Below are 19,648 nucleotides of genomic sequence, written 5' to 3' on the forward strand. Positions count from 1 at the left end.
AGGCCGGTCCCACCCTGGACGAACGATGTCTGGGGGTATATAATAAAAGGGACCGAGCCCAAGGCCGGTCCCACCCCGGACAAACGATGTCCGGGGGTATATAATAAAAGGGACCAAGCCCAAGGCTCGTCCCGCCCGGGTGTTGTCCGGGGAGATAAAGATATCCGGTTTACCCCGGGGTAAGGCCGGGGCCTAAAACTGAAAAGGACGAAATGCCCGGTTGAGCCGAGCCCCGGGAGCCCTGGACCGAGCGCCAAGGCTAGAGACTTGGAAAATTTAGTCGGGCCTAGTCCCGGCCGTTGGAACCAGGACTAAAACCCCTGCAATCAGTTAGTCGCGGCAACAAATCGAAACCTCCACTGAACAATGGAAGGAAGCTTTCTTAAAAAACAAAAGAAAGTAGCAAGGAGCAAGGTTTTAAGTTTAATTACAAGCCAAAAACAATAACAAAAGTACAAGGCCTGGGCAAGGGCCTACAACGCATCTTCCCGGAGGTCCGCATCCTCCCTCTCCTTGGCCTCGTATTCGGCACGCTTCGATTGTGGATCAGGGAAGACGAGGAGGTTCATGTTCTTATCCTTGCACCAGGCCATATAGATGGCCTCGTCGAAGGTGACATCCACCAAGTTATCGGCCTCCTCCTTCTCCTGACGGGTCGTCTCATGCGCCGCCTTCTCCTGAAGCAGGAGTCACCCAGTTCGCAGACTCGGGATTTCAGGGCCAGGATCTCCTCCTTGTCCAGGGCAGACTGTGCCGCGGCCGTCTCCAAGAGCGTCGCCCTTTCAGCGGCAACTTTTGTCTTCCGGGACAGCTCCTCTTCCAGCCCAGCCTTGGCGCGGCCAATCTCCTCGCGCTCCGCCTTCAGGCAGGCCACTTCTTCCTGGAGATGGGCTGTTTCCCGGCTGAGGGTCTCCTTGACGGCCTCCCTCTGGTTCACGGCCGCCTCCAGCTCCAACTTGTCCGTCTCCATCTTTATGGCAAGCTCGGCTACTAGATCGGCACTCCTCTGGGACAGTAAATCAACCTGGAGCAAAGAAAAGTTAGATAATAAAACCACCAACAAATGACGGAAGGAATATAAGTGAGGTGAACATTACCGCGGTGGCCTGGTGGCGGAGAGCCTGAGAGATGAACAGAACGTCCGGGTTGGCTATCGTGGCGTACCTCTTCAGCTGAAGGTTGGACATAGTACTCCCAACCTGATCCAGCAAATCAGCAGCCATGGGGGCGATGTCCTGGCCCAGCTTGGGGCGGAAGCCCGCCTCAGCAGCTAGCCGGTCCACGATCGGCTGGGGAGCGCTGATGTAACGCCCTGGATAACCAAGACCGTTACACTGCATGTTTAAAATAGTGCAAGACTTGCTAATCAAGTCATTTAAACAAAGTGTGAATTCAATGTCATCAACAGATTAGGAATAAAAGATTTTGGTCACAAATAGGCTATTTTCATTAAAATGGCAGTTTACTACATGGAAACTCAAAACAGGGTTCGGATGTCTTAGTTACAGCAAACTCCAAGAGTTACAAACAATTTAAGCCACTCTAATGGAAAAATATACATTTTAGGTTTTCGTTCCTATACAATTCCTCGACCGTGGCGGCCGAGCAGCTGACAATGTACACCCCGCCCCCATAGCTCTCCAACTCATGGTTGACTCAGCCTACCCTTGCCTTTACCTGCACCACGTAGCACCCGTGAGCCGAGGCCCAGCAAGAAAGCATAATATCATGGCAAGATCAACATCAATAATTAAACATTCCACAATGCATAACCAGGAATTCAGCAATTCATGACATTTATCTAATCAGTGATAACACTCAGCAAATTAACGGTTTGTCATCCAGACAATCAACCAACTATATTCAACACAATATTCACATTCATAACCAATACATTATCATATCAATCAAATAACATTCAGGGTTGGCGCCCTTAGTCGCACCCTCTATTTAACACACTGTCTTCGGCTCACTTGAGCCGCCCCCAGTGTAATACTCACTGACTCCGGCCAGCTTAACCGAGCTCAGTGATAAATAAGCTGCCTCAGCTACCAGTGGCCGAGCCGCGCCCTGTGCGCAAATATTGATTCCGACACTCTTAGGCCGGTTACCGCATGTCCCATGGAATAATAATGCCATCTCATGACATGATATACTAGTGTAGGGAGCTCTTAGTCCCGTCGTGTCCACATGGTTAAACACATTCACATAACAATGCATACAAACATAGGGAACACTTAGCCCCAACCTAGCCACATAATCAGGTGCAGCTTTCTTACCTTTGGCTTTCAAACGAGCTAGTTATAAGCGATGTTCCTTGAGCGCGATCCGATCACCGAGCCCTAGCTTAGCACCTAGTCACAACCAAGATAAAGGTTACCATTAACAATCTTAAATGAGCTTCTAAACCAAGTTCTAGTCCTCGGAACATTGAACTTCACCAAATATGGTAAAAGACTCAACCCCGAGCACCCTAGGTTAAATTCCCAAGCCTAAAATCTCAAAATCCCAAAATCCCTTAAGCGCCGCGGCATGGGCCATCCATGCCGCGGCATGGCCCCTGACAGAACCCTCCATGGGCACAAAAACAGGTAAGGGCCGCGGCATTGCTTGGACCATGCCGCGGCCCGCCCTCCTTCCTCAGCATGCCACAACATCGAAGGGCCGCGGCTCACCAAGAACCATGCCGCGGCCCGACCCTTCGAACCCAGAAAAAACCACCATTTTCAATCTCTAAACCTCACCTAAAGCCATCCTAAAGCCCCCAACTCAAAACCAATTAATAATAACAACATTAGAATGATTTAGACAACACAACCCAACCAAAAATCCAGCCTAAGACTCACCAAAATCCCAATTCCAACTTCTGAAATTTCAAACCCACAAACTCAAAACCAGCCATGAAAACTCTCAAATTCAACCATCAAACTTCAAATTAATCCTTACCTCAGCTGTAGAATCGTTCTAGCATCCAACCAGCTTCAAGCCCTTCAACTCCTCAGGTTCATATCCCTTTATTCCATCCAAAACTCAAACTTAAAAACTACCTCATTAAAACCCAGAAATTCACATCAGAAAACCTTAAAACTTACCTCAATTGACTGGCTTAATTCTGCTAGTTCTTCAAGCTTCACCAAAGTCCCTAGCCCTAAGCTCCATCCTGAGCTTGCTCTAGAATTCCAGCTCCAAAACCCACAAGGAATGGTGAAGAGATGACCCAGCCGAATGAGAGAGAGTGAGATAACTCTAAGTGTTCTGTTTTTCTTTCTTTCCTTCTTCTTTTCTTTTCCTTAAGTTTCTAGGTTTATCTACAACTTCCACTAACATCAAAAAGCAGAATATAGCCTAACCTTAAGTAAGCCAAATGACCACCTTGCCCTCCCAATAATAACTAAACCTTTAAACATTCTAAGGGCATTTTAGTCATTGCTCCCGATTCCCACTAATTCCTCAAGTGTCTTAAATATTTACCACTTAATTCCCGTCATCTAGTTAGTCACCACTTATATTTCTCAATACCAAATCATCTCCAATGTATTCTCCAAGTTCCCAGATGCATCCCCAGGCTCACACCGAGCCGGGTATAAATCCCCGCTGTGACTTTCCCGCTAAACCGCTTGTTAGGATCGCCTCAAGCCACAAGCTGCAGACATACCCACATAATAATGTGGTCTCAACATTAACCTACTAGTATACACATAAGTATGCAATTACGCTCTCAGTGAGCCAAATTACCAAAATACCCTCACAACAGAGTATATAATCCCATGCATGCCTTTATCATCATATAATAATATGACCCACATAATCATGCATATAATCATATAATAGCACAATAAATCAATTATGGCCCTCCCAGCCTCCTAATCAAGGTCCTAAACCTTATTAGGGAATTTGGGTCGTTACAGCTGAACTCGGCAGGACGGTCCGAGAACTCGACCTGACGACGGATTGTCAGGGCCTTGTAAGCGTCGTCCCTCCAGCACCGGCCATTTTCCCAAGTCCGGTTGATCAGCCGGGACTGTTCGTCCCTCAGGGCGGACTCCCCCTCCTCGAGGAGAGTTGGGCGGAGGGGAAGGGCAGGCGCAGCCGGGATCTCTTTCGCAGTTAGTCGACTCTCCCCGTGAGACTCCTCAGCTGTTTCCGACCGCGTCATCCGGGGCCTCTTCCCGAGGTTGCCTTCCTCGGCGTCAATTTCCGGGCCCCTCTTGCCTGAGCTCCGGCTTACGGCTTCACCCGCTTCCAAATCAATGACCGGGGGCTGGTCCGACGGGACGCTTGCGGCTGGCTCCACGACCTGGAAGGGAACCACGGCCAGAGCCTCGCCTGGACCGGGCGCTATCCTGGGTGTTTCACTGGCGGGGAGGGGCTCCGTGCCTGCCACAACGTTTGGCCTCCTGGCCGCCTTCTTGGCCGACCTCTCCTTGATGAGCCTCCTCATCTCGTTGGCCGGGTTAGACATATCGGAATCCTCTGCAAAAGTACAGGAGAAAGGAGTAAGTATGATAAGCCAGACAGGAAAACGCATCAGTAAAAAAGAACAGCCCGGGACGAACCCTCATTTGAGCCCCGGGCGAGACTCAATTCCCTTAAAGAGAATGAGTGTATCCGGTCTCCTACGTCATCCGGGGTTATAAACCCCCCATACTGGAGGAACCCGGACAGGAACATTAGGATCCCTGATCCTACAGGGACGGGAGATGAAGGCCTCATCTCCCCATCAGCCCCAAACGCGGGGCCTGGCGGCTCTAGCCTATCCCTAGCTAAGTCCCCGACTTGGGGAGCATAAGTTAAGATTAAAGGGGAGTTACCTCGCCTCGATACACTAGCCCCGGGAGTCCCGGCGTTTGGTAGGGCGTCTTCGAAAAGGTCCTCCAGCTCTTCCGAGGTGGCCTCTTCCGCCGGAAGTTGATTCTTCTTACGCTGGGCTGCGGTGGCCCGCGCCGCTCTCACCACCTCAGCGATGTGGTCGAGGGCCAGCTGCTCCCGGACCTCGGCGTCCTTCTCGCACGAGATGCCCCGGAAGCTCGGGACGACAATGGTTTGGGTGGCCGCAAGCAACCCTATTAGCCGGAGGTTGCCATCATTGACATAGCCCCCAACGTCCAGCTCCTCCGCGGTCAGCTTGGCATAGAACCTCCTCCTTTCCAGGAGAAACTCGGTAAGGGGGGTTTGAATGAAGGGACCTGCGACCCGAAAGATACAATAAGAGGTGGAAGCAGAAGATGAATAAAAGAGAGGGTCCGGAGGAATACTTACCCACTCGCTGGAAGTCCAGCAGCAGTGTGGGGTTCTTGTCAATAAGGAACCCGGATGTCATGAACCAGTAATGCCGGACATCCGGGGGGTGCTTCCAGGTGCTGGTGGGAGCAGGGTAGCCACTCCGCGGCTGCAGCCTGTAAAAGTCATCCAAGCTCTTGTCCTTAACATTGACTTGCGAAACCAACTTGTAGAAGTACAAGACTTCCGTCGGAGTAGGCTCCGCGATCTCCTTCGCGACACAGAACACCTTCCACCCAGCAAGCAGGCGGTACGCTTGCGGCAGTAGTTGGAAAGGTGCGATCCCCACATATGTCAGGAACCGCACAAAGTAGTCATGAAGCGGGAGCGTAGCTCCCGCGCTAATATGTCCGGCGCTCCAAGCCCCGAATCCATCCACGGACGTATGCGCCCGTTCCTCTAGCCTAGCCATGCGATTGTGGAAGAGGCCCGGAGTCGATTCGATGCCCAGCTTCGTCTCCAGGAGCAGCATCATCCGGTAGTTCCGGAACGAGTTGGCCGTTACGTCCATTTCCCACCTGTTGCCTGTGGGCGTCTTGGATCCGGGAGCGACTACAGGGGCCCTATTGACCTCTTCTTCGGAATGGAGTGTAACGCCCGTGGCCATAACTGACGATCTGGGAACAAAGAAAGAAAAAAACCAAGCAGTCAGTACCTAAACCCAAAAGAGTCGGTCAAGGTACAGGGAGTATCCTAAGGACTGCTTGGAGTCCCTTCGGATCAGGCCCGGGACCCCGACGAGCCCCGGGACCCTGATCGGGAGAGAAAACTACTAAGGTCCGTCCCTTGCCCGGTAAGCATCCGAGTACGGTGCAACCCAAACCAGGCAACCTTCCTAGCGAATTCTAACGCACAGAGCCTAGACGCATGCATCTAGAGAGCATAAATTCATAAAGTTGGTAACAGAGATAAAAAAAAGGGAGACTTACTGTGTGGTGTCGACCGCTGTGGCTGGTGGCTGTCCGACCGTAAGGATGGCAGAACCTCGTTCTTGAAGTGGCGCAGCCGGTGCAGTAGTTCTTCGACGGGACAAACCCGAGAAGCACCATCAGGTTGAAGGACGAAGGCTGAGGCTCTGGGAAACAGGCGGTGGCGCAGAACTAGCAAGCGGCGGAGTATTTCGTCGGCGAGGTCGGACATGCAAAGCTCTAACAAGCGTTCGGGTTTTTTTTTCTTAAGCTGGTTCGAAAATGGAAAAGTGCCGAATGTTGTTCTCTGGGAGTCTTTATATCAGCCCCCAAATTCGGGCCCACGATCCAACCGTCAGGTGCCTCTTCATCCGACGATCAAGAATCACGCAGGGGGCATTTATGGGTCCTTTTGGTCTGGATCCTCGACGTCTCAAATCGGATGGCCCAGGAGTGTCGGATGCGAAAGGACGCCCCATCCTACGGTCCACCTCATTCCAGGGACATTAATGATGACTCCCCCCGTGCGGAAGTGACGCCTCGGGACGTGCGCTGACACCCTAGTCTAGGCCTAGCGGCCTTTGGGAGGCCTAGGCGACTCTTCGAGACCCTTGCAGCAATTGCATGGTGACACGTGTGTCGTTTTTCTTAAAGCGGGCCAAGGGTAAACGTCCCCGGATCACGGTAAACGATCCGGGCTAAGCAACCTGCCACTGCCACGGCCTTTCGGCCAGGCCTCCTAGCTCGAGCAGGAACTGGGGAGGAAACTTGGCGAGCGCCGCGAGGGTGGTGCAACCCTCCTCCCGGCAAGCCTGGGTGAAGGCTTGGGGGGTAAATGTTATCCCCATTTCCTGGAAGGGCTTTAGGCCTTCGCCCTGGCCCACGGTCAGAGGATCAACTCGGCATTTGGGCCTGGCCCAAGGTCCCTTGGTTTGAATATCACCCAAGGGGACTGGTACAGACAGGGACTATAGACTGGGCCCGTTTGGAGGGGTCCGGGACGTCCCTCCGAATTCATCTTCAGCTTGAATGGTCCCAACGATGTCCAAAGCGCCCGGGCCATCGCGCCCCGCACATTCCTGTCCCGGAGCCTAGTATGGTCCGGGCCCGAGATAAATGGAGCGGGCCAAAGGTAAATAGACCTGGGTCACCTCCTCCCCAATTGAAGGGCCAGGCGTCCAGGATCCTGAAACCGCCTCATTTCGCGTGGGCATTGTCCCCCACTTTTCGCCTGCAGAAAAGGCCGCCTCGGGATTGCCCACTGGTGTGTCAGGACTGCGCAGCCAAGTACTCTAACCGGTCTTGTCTCCTGAATCAGCTTCGTGACTCGAAGTGGTCAGAGCCAAAGCGCCGTTTTGTCGAGCGAAGGCTTGTGTCTCAGGTCAACCAACTGGGCCTTAGCTGGTCTGAATTTTGTGTATTGTATACCTTTTTGTATTGGGCCTCCACTAGAAAGGCCCCTTGTACTCATTTCTCTGACGGGCCCGGGTCGGATCCGGCCCAGACCCGGGGTTCCCCTCAGCTTATAAATATAAGCTGTAGAACAACGTACCAAAGGGAGGAAAAAAGAAAAGAAAAGGTAGAAACTCTGTTGAGATATAGTTAGAAAACTCCATTGTAAAAGCTTCTTATAGCTCTAATATACAGACTCGTGGACTAAGGCTAGTTAACGCCCCAACCATGTAAAAGCCTCGTGTCGATCTTCTACTTTCATTATTAGTATCAGTAAATATATCGTTCATTAATATAGTTGCCGAAAATCTCGGTTAACAGTGGCCATTGAGTTTAGAAGGTTTATGTTCATATATTTATGTTTTATTTAAGACATTTACTTATATTAAAGTTAGACCTTTTGTATTAAGCCATTTAGCTACTTTCTAGAAGACTAATAGTTTAGAATTGAAGGATTTTCGTCTATATTGATGCATGTATCAATTTAATGCTTTAAATGTGGCTTTTCTTATTCTTGGAGGGATGTTCCAAGTATAAATAGGGGGAGATACGAGATTTCTAAGTAGATTTTAGGAATCAATATATTTTGGAGAGTGTTTTCTCTTTGGTTCTTCATAGAACTTCTTAGAACTTATCAAGATCTTTCTTGTGGAGTTTTTTTCTTGACTTATCACTCATAATCTTTCTTATTTCTTGAGTGTGACATCTACTATCCTTCTTATAACTTTGGTTCTTATCTCTTCATAGATAACGAGTCAAGGTTCTTTGTTATTTTTTTGAGAATCTGATTTTAGAATGATCCAAGGCATTCTTGTTCTAAATTGATTTTTGGGTCTCATTATTTTTATTGGTGTTCAAATAATTTAAATCACATCATTTGGTATCAGAGCATAAGGCTTCTAAATCAGGTTGTTATCTATCCTTATTCTTAATCTTTAGTTGTTCATTTCATCTATTCTATCTCGTTGAAATTCTATCAAAAATAGCTTTCTTTTCTTCGACAGAAATATTAAGTTGATTGTTTTTTTACCTATTGATTTCGTTCAAAGCTCTCCTATACTTTATCATTTCATCATAAAAAACACAGAGAAAGAAGAAGAAGAAGAAGAAAAAACAATCAGATTAGAAGTTACGTTTGGAATATTGCTCAAATTCAAGATTTCTTTTGCATAAGTGTATTCTTACAATTTCAATATCTCAAAGTGTGTATCTATCTTATCTTTGAATTTTCTTTCGTTCTTAAAATTTCTTCTTTTTTCCTTTTTCTCTTTGAAATTCTCATTCATGCAAGTTGCTTTGTTTCATTGTTATTAGAAAAAAAAATTGTTTGGGTTCATTAAGTTCAATAAAGAACTAAAAGAGGGAACTAAAGAGTGGAAAAAGGCAAGAGAGAGCGAGATCATAAGAGGGTAAGAGCCAAATTTGAGTAAACATGAGTGTGCATGATATCATTGTAGAGTGAAACACGTGAGAGAGTATGGTGAGAAACTGTTCGATTTTCTTTCTAACTTTTTATTTGTAGTAATCATGTCCCAAAATCAAGAAGAATATCAACAACAGGCTATTCCAAATTCAAGCATTAATGGGGGAGATGAGATGGATGATGAGGGCTGAATTAGAACATCTACATGAAAGTATGGATAGGGTAGAAGAAAGATCACAAATGGGGCAGCCACCTATAGCTCCTAACGTGCAACGAAGAGACAGAAATCAACACACATATTTATGAGGATTATTATGCAAATGATGAGGATGAAGATGATCGTGCCTTTGATGTTAACATGGGCATATTTGGGCATGGAATGGAGGTAGAAGAGTTAGAGATCGATTTGATAACAATTTAGCAAACATTAAAATGAAGATTCCATCCTTCCAAGGCAGAAATGATCCTGAAGCTTATTTTGAGTGGGAGAATAAGATTGAGTTGGTGTTTGATTGTCACAACTATTCTAAGTTGAAAAAGGTAAAACTAGCTGTCATTGACTTCACTGACTATGCTATTGTTTGGTGGGATCAATTGACTTTGAGTAGGAGAAGAAATGGTGAAAGACCAATTGAGACTTGGGGGGAAATGAAAGTTGTCATGAGAAGAAGACTCATTCCAAGTCACTACTACAGGGACTTATTTCAAAAGCTGCAAAACCTCACTCTAGGGTCTAGAATTGTTGAAGATTACCACAAGGAGATGGAGATAGCCATAATTAGGGCTAACGTGGAGGAGGATCGAGAAGCTACTATGGCCATGTTCTTAGCTAGTTTAAACCGTGACATTGCAAACGTGGTGGAACTACAACATTATGTTGAGTTGAATGACATGCTGCATATGGCCATAAAGGTGGAGTGTCAAATGAAAAGGAAAAGTTCCACGAGGATGGGTCAAAGTTCTGGTTCTTCTTCAACTTGGAATCAAAATTGGAGCAAGAAGGATGAGAAACCTCAATCCAAGAACAAGGTTGAAGCTCCCAATGACAACAAAAATGGAGGAACCCATATCAAAGGTAAAACCGATTCCCAACCTTCTAGAAATAGAGAAGTTAAATGATTTAAATGTTTGGGAAGAGACCATATTGCAAGTTAGTGTCCAAATAAAAGAGTGATGATTTTGAAAGAGAATGGCGATATTGAGACCGAAGGCGAGTCCGATAATGATTCTATGCCACCATTGGAGGATGCAAGTGATGTTGAGTATCTAGTTGATGGAGAGCTTTTGGTTGCAAGGAGAACTCTAAATGTACAAGTCAAGGAAGATGAGGAGCTACAACATGAAAACATTTTTCATATTAGATGCCATGTCAATGAAAAGGTATGTAGCATGATTATTGATGGTGGAAGTTGTACTAATGTGGCTAGCACTAGTTTGGTGCAAAAATGGAATTTACCAACTTTGAAACATCCTAGACCATACAAGCTGCAATGGTTAATGATTGTGGAGAAGTTAAAGGGAACAAGCAAGTTTTGGTGTCATTCTCAATTGGGAAATATAAAGATGAGGTTTTATGTGATGTGGTTCCAATGCACACATCACATATTCTTTTGGGAAGACTGTGGCAATTTGACAGACATGTTACTCATGATGTTTATTCTAATAGATACTCCTTTGTATTCAATGAAAGGTCAATCACTCTTGTACCATTAACTCTAAAACAAGTGTATGAAGATCAAGTGAAGTTAAAAAAAAGAGAGTGGGAATACAAGAGAGGCAGAGATTAAAAGAAGAAAAAAAGGTACAGAAAAAGAAAAAGAAATATTGGCTAGCGAAGAAAGAAAAGAAAGGAAGAAAATGAATTTCTTTGCAAAAGAAAAAGAGATAAAAAAAGAGCTTTGTTGACAAATGGCCTGTGATTGTACTTTTGTATAAAGAGGCTTGTTTAAATACTAATGAATGTAACGTTTCCTTGCCTAGTGTTGTTGTTTCTCTTTTGCAGGACTTCAATGATGTATTTCTTGAAGAGGTACCCAATGGTTTACCGCCAATAAGGGGAATTAAGCATCATATTGGTTTTATACTTGGAGCAACAATCTCAAATAGGCTAGCCTATAGGAGCAATCCTGGGGAAACAAAAGAGCTTCAAAGGAAAGTTGGTGAGCTCATGGAGAAGGGGCATGTGCGTGAGAGCATGAGTTCTTGTGCGGTTCCAGTGTTGCTTGTTCCCAAGAAAGATGGATCATGGAAGATATGTGTTGATTGTCGAGCCACAACAAAATCACTGTAAAGTATAGACATCCTATTCCTAGATTAGATGATATGCTTGATGAATTGCATGGTTCTTATGTTTTTACCATAATTGATCTTAAAAGTGGATATCATCAAATAAGGATGAGAGAAGGAGATGAATAGAAAACTGCCTTTAAAACAAAACATGGTTTATATGAGTGGTTAGTTATGCCATTTGGATTAACTAATGCACCTAGTACTTTCATGAGATTTTATTAGAAAATTTTGTGTTTTGTATTTTGATGATATATTGATATATAGCAAAAACTTGGATGATCAATTTGAGCATTTAAAACTTGTTTTAGATGTTTTAAGAAAAGAAAAGTTGTTTGCTAGTCTCAAAAAGTGTACATTTGGTACATATAAGCATATGTTTCTTGGTTTTGTTGTTAGTGCCCGGTGGATGAAGAAAAGGTGAGTGCAATTCGAGATTGGCCGAGACCTACAAGTGTGGGTAATGTTAGAAGTTTCCATGGGTTGGCTAGTTTTTATCGAAGATTTGTGAATATTTTTAGTAGCTTAACCGCACCTTTGACTGAAGTGGTTAATAGAATATTATCTACTTTGTTGAGTGCCATAATACAAAAGAACTTGAAAACATGGGAAGATTGCTTGCCACATGTAGAGTTTGCATATAATAGGAGTGTGCATTCCGCAACTAAGTTTTCACCATTTGAAATTGTGTATGGTTTTAATCAATTAACTCCTTTGGATTTAACTCTATTGCCTTTGACTGAGCGTGTTAACTTGGATGACAAAAAGAAAGCTGATTTTGTAAAACAGATTCAAGAGAAGGTTCGACAAAACATTGAGATGAGGACTGAACAATATGCAGCGCAAGCCAACAAGGAGCGAAAGAAAGTTGTATTTGAACCTGGTGATTGGGTTTGGGTGCATATGAGAAAGGAGTGATTTCCTATTTAAAGACGATCTAAACTTCTTCCAAGGGGTGATGGACCATTTCAAGTGCTTGAAAGGATCAATAACAATGCCTATAAGTTAGACTGTCCAGGTGAGTATAAAGGGAGTGCAAGTTTTAATGTTTCTAATTTGTCTCCTTTTGATGTAGGTGAAGATTTGAGGACAAATCTTTTTCAAGGGAGGGAATGATGAGAATGAGGGAGTAACACTAGAAGAGCCATTGCAAGTTCCAATTGGGCCAATTACAAGAGCAAGAGCTAGAAGGTTCAAAGAAACACTTAATGGACTAATCCAAGAAATATGGGTTGATTATGAAAATATAAAGTCTAAGATTAGTCAAAATGGAGATCAATGCCTATTCAATGTTATTAAGGAAATTTAAAGTGGTTGGTTAAATTCCAAAAACGTGGCCATTGAGTTTAGAAGGTTTATGGGCATATATTTATGTTTTTATTTAAGACATTTACTTATATTAAAGTTAGACCTTTTGTATTAAGCCATTTAGCTACTATCTAGAAGACTAATAGTATAATTGAATGGTTTTTGTTTATATTGATGCATGTATCAATTTAATGCTTTAAATGTGGCTTTTCTTATTCTTGGAGGGATGTTCCAAGTATAAATAAGGGGAGATACGAGATTTCTAAGTAGATTTTGGAAATAAATATATTTTGGAGAGTGTTTTCTATTTGGTTCTTCAAAGAACTTCTTAGAACTTATCAAGATCTTTCTTGTGGCGCTCATTTCTTGACTTATCACTCACAATCCTTCTTATACCTTTGGTTCTTATCTCTTTATAGATAACAAGTCAAGGTTCTTTGTTATTTTATTTTTTTGCGAATCTGATTTTAGAACGATCCAAGGCATCCTTGTTCAAAATTGATTTTTGGGTCTCATTATTTTTACCAGGGTTCAAATCATTTAGAATCACATCAGTAATTAGGCTCCTTGGGAGATAGTAACGCTCTATATATCTCATCCAGATCTTCTCGGAGTGTAGTCTCCTCCGAGTAAGCCATGATCCCTTTTTAGGCATGGATGTCTCCAATTGGGGCCACGTCCCAAGGACCACACTAGCAGTCCTCCCGTCTTCTTGACCCGATAGTCCTCCAGGTCTAGGAGTTTTGTCCTCGGGCCTGGAGAGAATGCCAGGTGTCAGTCAGTGTAGCCTTGGGCCACCACAAGATTGTCTGATAGCTTTTTGATTGCCTCAAGTAGTGGCCTCGAGTTCGCACACTCGATAATTGGTATTTCCCACAATGCCGCCTGACACAGGAAAATGTGCAGCTGCATTCTGACAGTGTCAGAGGTGTGTCTCCCATAAAGTTAATGAGCTGCAACCTACGAATTGGGCCCCGTGCGATATGCACTGGTCCACAGTCTTAATTAGAACATTAAGAGGGGTTGAATAGAAATTAACTCCCCAAATAATTGGGGAATATTTGTAATAAATGATATTAATGACCCCAGTCTCTATAAATAAGGCTAGGTATCATTGTAAAAGAGTTCACAAATTCTTGTACTCAAAGCACTCTATACATTGCTTGAGAAAACCTCCATTGAAGCTTGCCATCACAAGCTCCAAGAACACTAATACTAAAGACACGTGGACTAGGGTTGTTTTATAACCTGAACCACGTAAAATCTCGGTGTTAATCTTTTCTATTTTCTTTAAGTACTATTATTAAGTTGATAGCAAAAAAGACAGTCAACAAAAGAGATATACTATAAGTCATTGCTAATAGTTGTAGAGGTGATTTCCTACAATTGATTAGATGGGCACCAGCAACCTGTCAATAACAAAAAGAAGAGAGACGAGAGTTCAATTGGGAGCACCGGTGGGGTGTCAGCCAAAGGGACTCCGACGCTCAAGTCAGTCGGGTTGTAACGAGAGCTAATAGAAAGTAATAAAATTAAGATATAAATAGTCGAAATGATGATGGATGAAGGAGTCGTAAAATGGTCAGAGTGACGGTGGCGATGACGGAGGAGTCAAGCGACTATGTCAGGTCCAATCAGACTGACTAATTAGTCTTGCTTGACTGGATTGCTCAGAAATAGAGTAGCCTTCGTTTCAATTAGAGAGTAAAGAAAGTTCAGTGATTATTTTATGCCTTTTCTCAACCTCTGATGGTCTTATTTATTGTCCTCCTTCTCGTTCCGTCCTCCTCCGTCTTTCTCCTTCGTTTGACTCGCTCCAAGTGGTTTTATTCCGAGATTCTTGGCGAACGTGATGGGAGCCTTGACTGTTTCAAGGTCCCTGGCTGACTGAGTGTATCCGAATTCGGGTCCGGGTATGGTTTTGGGTAATTGGATGGTACTTTGTATATGCGAGCCTATTTTACATGGGCTTTGGGCCTTCTTGGCTAGTTAGATAGCTTATTGGGCTGACTGACTGCTTGTTGGACTATTATTTTTCAAGTATACGAATTTTGTCCACTACAGTTTGTCCCTCACTCTTTGGTATAGAATTCATTCTTTTATCAAAGAGTAAAAAAGAAATTAATTCCATCAGAATTTATCCATTTTCCCAATAGTTACAGAATATGCATTGACTCAATTTACCTTTTTCAGAAATTATTCACGGGGGTCTCGCTGGTTGTGGCCGAGTGATGCGTTCCTATGCATCCGGCCGAGTGATGGGCACCTACGCATCCGGCTGTCCGAGTGACCTGTGGATGCGCGCGGCCTGGTTGGCCGATCGGCTGTTTGGGCCAACTGGCTGCTTACTTTGCGGCCGAGTGATGCGCACCTACGCATCCGGCCGAGTAATGAGCACATATGCATCCGGCTGTCCGAGTGGATTGCGGATGCGCGCGGGCCTGGTTGGCCGACCGGCTGCTTGGGCCGACTGGATGCTTGGGCCGAACGGCCTTCTGGCCTAGTGGTCCACGGGGTGGCCCTGAGGCATGGCCGAGTGGGTCACATGTTGGCCGACTGAATGGGCTGCACGAGCCGAGTGTTCCTCCGGGAAGGCCGAGTGTTTCGTTGGCATGGCTGATTGCTCCCCCGAGTGCTTTACCGGGGTGGCCGAGTGCTTTGTCGGCATGGCCGAGTGCTCCTCCGGGTGGGCCGAGTGCTTCGCCGGGGTGGCCGAGTGACTCGTGTGTTTGGGCCGAGTGGTCTGCCGAGGAGGTAGTGTGTCCGGGGGAGATGGCCGAGTGGGCCTAGTGCGCTCAATGTGAATTTTCATTTGTCTCTGAGACTTTAAGTGTCCTTAGGAAGTTAAATCCTTTTTGGTAGGGCCACCTGATGGTTGACACTTGGCACTAATCGGGTGGATTTGTGTGCCTATATAAGGGTGGTTTGTTTTTACCATTGCATTCATTTGAGGAAGGCTTGGAGATGAGGTGCAAGGTGTGGAGTAAAAGAGCTTCTCAAGAGGTAAGTTTTCTCTCATTTGTTTTCCTTTCAATGTCCTTATGCATGTTCTTTGTGTTCTTCGTGCTAGGTTAGTTTATTCAACTGTTATTTTTGTTTGATCCTGTAGATTTTTTGTTTGCGTTTGATCTGATTGCAATGGTGGCATATGAATTTCTGTTGTTTAGGCGTATGTATAATTCATGTGTTTCTGTTCCTTGAGCTGAGTGGTATGTCTGACTGATTAGTAGAGACTTATAGGCTGACTGCTGTTTAACTGAATACTTTGTAATCTAATTTGATATAGTAGTCTGTTTTGCCTCGTTTAATCATATGTTTTTTATGTTTGGTCCGTCTGACTGATTGATTGATGAGTCGTCCAGCGCTTCTTGATTGTGTATCGAGCTAAATATTCTTCATGTCTTTTTTGTGTTCCTTAAGGCTTAGCTGTTGTTTTGCTCTAGGTGATCAGCTCATTATGTCTACAAGTAGGTGTGATAGTCACGCTGATTCAGTCTGTCGACTGTCTTGTTCGTTTAGTGAAGAAGATTTTAGTTCTCTCTTTCAAAGTTCTGCTGAGATGGTTGATTGCAACCGAATTACAGTAGTAGAATTGGGGGGTCGTCCTTTAGGTGATGTTACTGGAAGGGGAATAGATTCTAACGAACCTATTGATGGTGGTATGCCGGGTTCTGGTAGTATGCTTAGTTCTAATCCTAGGTCTTCCATAAGTTTAGGTGAGTTGACCTATCTTCGTCGTCATTATGAGATCCCTGATACCATCAGTCTGCATGCTCCTGCTAAGGCGGAGCGGCCTGACTGGCACTTACCTGGTTGGGTGTGTCTGTATGAACTTCCCCTCAAAGAAGGGCTTCGGTTTCTTATCCCCCGATTAGTCGTTGAGTTGTGTGAGTACCACGAGATTTCGCCCGGACAACTAATGCCAAATTCATGGCGGATTTTGATGTCTCTCGAAGTCCTTTGTGAAAGGCAGAAGATAACACTTGGGGTGGCTGACTTGTTGAGAGCTTACTACTTGAAGGCACACCTTAATGACAAAGGTAGGTACCAGTTAACAACTAGGGGGAAGGACCCTCCTTTAATTATTAGTTTGAAGAGTGGAGATAAGAGGTGGAAGGACCGTTACTTCTTCGTCCCTTTCGTCTCGTTGGGGTTACCTGCTGATAGTAGGATACCTTGTTCATGGTCTCCTGCATGTGAGTCTTTTATGCTTGCCTACTAATCCGTTTCCTTGCATATACATGTTGTTGTTGTTTTTATTTTATTTTGTGTGCTGATACTTCTATCATTTTGTAGGTAGGCTTCGAGTTGAGTACCTTTGGGATTCGAGGGAGTCTTCTGGTCGACTTAAGAGTATTCTTGCTATTCCTGAGGCGGAGCGTGAGTGGAGTGATTTGCTGTCTGAATCGAGTCTTCGTCAGAGTTCTTTGTGGCGCTCTGTTGAAAAACTCCCTGAAGGTATTCCTCTTCTACAGAGTCCTGATAATCCTCGTGTTGTGTTTATCAAGAGAAGTTTAGAAGTCTTGGGATATACTCCCAATATTTTGACTGAATTGACGACAAGTGAGCGGTTGTTTGCAGACGTAGCTATGTCCCGACCCTTTACACTTCCTCTAACCGGTTCCAATGCCTTGGAACGTTTGCGTCAAGCAAAGAAATCGTCCGTTGGGAGCTCAGAAGCTGATAGAGAGGTTGTTGTGCCTCCGGCTGATCCCCCTGTTTTGACGCGGAGTCAGACGAAAAAAAAGAAGAAGGTTGTGCGGGATGATTCTTCCGACCCATTTAGCGACACCGTTGCCCTTTCGTTCCCTTCCAATGCTGCGGCCTATAGTGAGATTGGGCCTCACTTAGGAGAGATTGATAAGTTGTTGTGGCCCGAAGATGATCACAGAATGGAGCAGGTTGGTACGGATGGGTCAATTGATACCACTGTTTCTCATTTGTTCCAGGTACGAATATTTCATTTAGTTTTGTTTGTGCCGACTAGCTGATTTCTCTTGTTGTCTTACATTTTCTTTTTTATGTGTCAGGGTTTGCAAGGGGTCATTTGGCTGAAGAAGAAAATCAAGTCCTTAATGGCAACTCTAAAGGAAGTAAGGAGTCAGAGAAATGATCTTCGGGGTGAAGTTAGTCGGCTGAAAGATTCCAAGAAGGAGTCTGATCAACTCATAGCTGATTTGAAGGCTCAACTAGAATCCAAGGAAGCTGATGTCGAGAAGCTGAGAGTGACTCTTGGTCAAGTTGATGATTTGAAAGCCGAGGTTGCTTCGTTGGAGAATCGGATGTTGGTCATTGGGCTGGAGGCTGAGATCCAATGCCGTGGCGTAATGGCTAGTGAGTTTCGGGATGGTAAGGCTGATAGCTGGGATGTTCCCAAATACATTGCTGATCTTGAGGAATTGGAGAAGATGAGGGCTGAAGAGATAACCCGGGCCGAAGAGTTAGCCACTTCTTTTGGCATCATGACTACTAATGATCTGGTTGTGGATGACTGATTCCTCTTCTACTCGTGTTCATTGTCGTGGGATAACAGAGTTTGTCGGGCCTTTTCTAGTTGTAGTATGAACTTTTTCTTATGTAGTATTGTATCCTGATCTAACTGACCTAGTTTTGTTGTATTATGGCTTGTTGTAGCTTTTGTTAGTGTTGTTTAAGTTATTGTTCTGGTAGCTTTTGTAGTCCTTGTATCGGATGCTGATTGGCTGAATGACTTATGGAGTATTAGTGTCTTATTCCCCCAATCTAAGTATAAAGTGACTTAGTCAATTTATATTTAGATTTGTTATTGAACTGTTCGTAGTATATATATAAAGAAAAAATGGTTGTGATAGGGGGCTGCGCTCCGTGGAGCTGCCTACATACCCTTTGCAGGGATCAAGCCCAAATGTAGTTCTGACACTTCCTGCATTATAAGTGTCAGTATGTTGCTCGAATGAAGATCTTGTGAGAATACTGATGAAAGAAAATGAAAGTAGACTGGGTTAAGTTAAGAGTGATACAGTCTCAAGTGGATAGCATTCCAGCTGTTGTTGATATCGCGTCCCTCCTTTGTTTGTAGCTTGTATGCTCCATGTCCGACTACCTTTGTGATGAGGTAGGGACCTTCCCATGTCGGGGCGAGCTTACCTGCTCCAGCTTCCTTAGTGTTCTGGAAGACTCTTCGTAGAACCCAATCTCCTACTTTGAATGTCCGAGTGCGGATGTTCTTGTTGTAATGTCTGGCTATGCTCTGTTGATAGGCTGAGACTCTTAAGAGTGCTTTGTCCCTTCTTTCGTCGATGGTGTCGAGTTCATGGCACATGTTTTCCCAATTTTCTTCGTCTGTAGTTAGCTCATATCTGGCTGTCGGAACTTCGCTCTCAGTTGGGATGACTGCCTCCATCCCGTAAGCTAATGAGAATGGTGTCTCCCCTGTCGCAGTCCTGGTTGTGGTTCGATAGGACCACAGGACTCCTGGCAACTCGTCAGCCCATCTTCCCTTAGCTTTTTCGAGGCGCTTCTTGATGTTGTTCATGATGGTCTTGTTGGATGACTCTGCCTGTCCATTTGCTTGGGGATACCTTGGTGTCGAGAAGCTGAGCTTGATGTTCCAGAACTTGCAGAAGTCTTGGAAGTCGAAACTGATGAATTGAGAACCATTGTCTGTCACAATTTCTTTTGGTACTCCGTACCTACAGATCACATTCTTCCAAATGAAACCCTTTACTTCTTTGTCTCGGACTTGGTGGAATGAGTCTGCTTCGATCCACTTGCTGAAGTAGTCGGTCACTGCAAGCATGTACATTTTCTGTCCTGGTGCGGTTGGAAGCTTGCCTACTATATCCATCCCCCATTTCATGAATGGCCAAGGGGACGTGATTGAGATGAGACGCTCCGGAGGTTGGTGGGATATCTGAGCGAACCGTTGGCATTTGTCGCATCGTCTGGCATAGTCAGAGGCATCAGCTCGCATGGTTGGCCAGTAGTAGCCTTGTGTTAGGGCACGGTGCGC

At 45.0% G+C, this 19,648-nt stretch overlaps 1 protein-coding gene across 1 annotated transcript; it reads left to right on the top strand.

Moving 5' to 3' along the window:
* Positions 1–16,576: 16,576 nt before the first annotated feature.
* On the top strand, positions 16,577–18,442 carry LOC133806384 (uncharacterized). The gene is made up of 4 exons (XM_062244492.1): positions 16,577–16,853; positions 16,954–17,115; positions 17,239–17,606; positions 17,688–18,442. The coding sequence occupies exons 1-4, from the start codon at positions 16,577–16,579 to the stop codon at positions 18,150–18,152; spliced, it is 1,272 nt and encodes a 423-aa protein (XP_062100476.1). The 3' UTR covers positions 18,153–18,442.
* Positions 18,443–19,648: the final 1,206 nt, after the last annotated feature.

This window comes from Humulus lupulus, chromosome X (genome assembly GCF_963169125.1).
Source record: "Humulus lupulus chromosome X, drHumLupu1.1, whole genome shotgun sequence".
Taxonomy (NCBI): domain Eukaryota; kingdom Viridiplantae; phylum Streptophyta; class Magnoliopsida; order Rosales; family Cannabaceae; genus Humulus; species Humulus lupulus.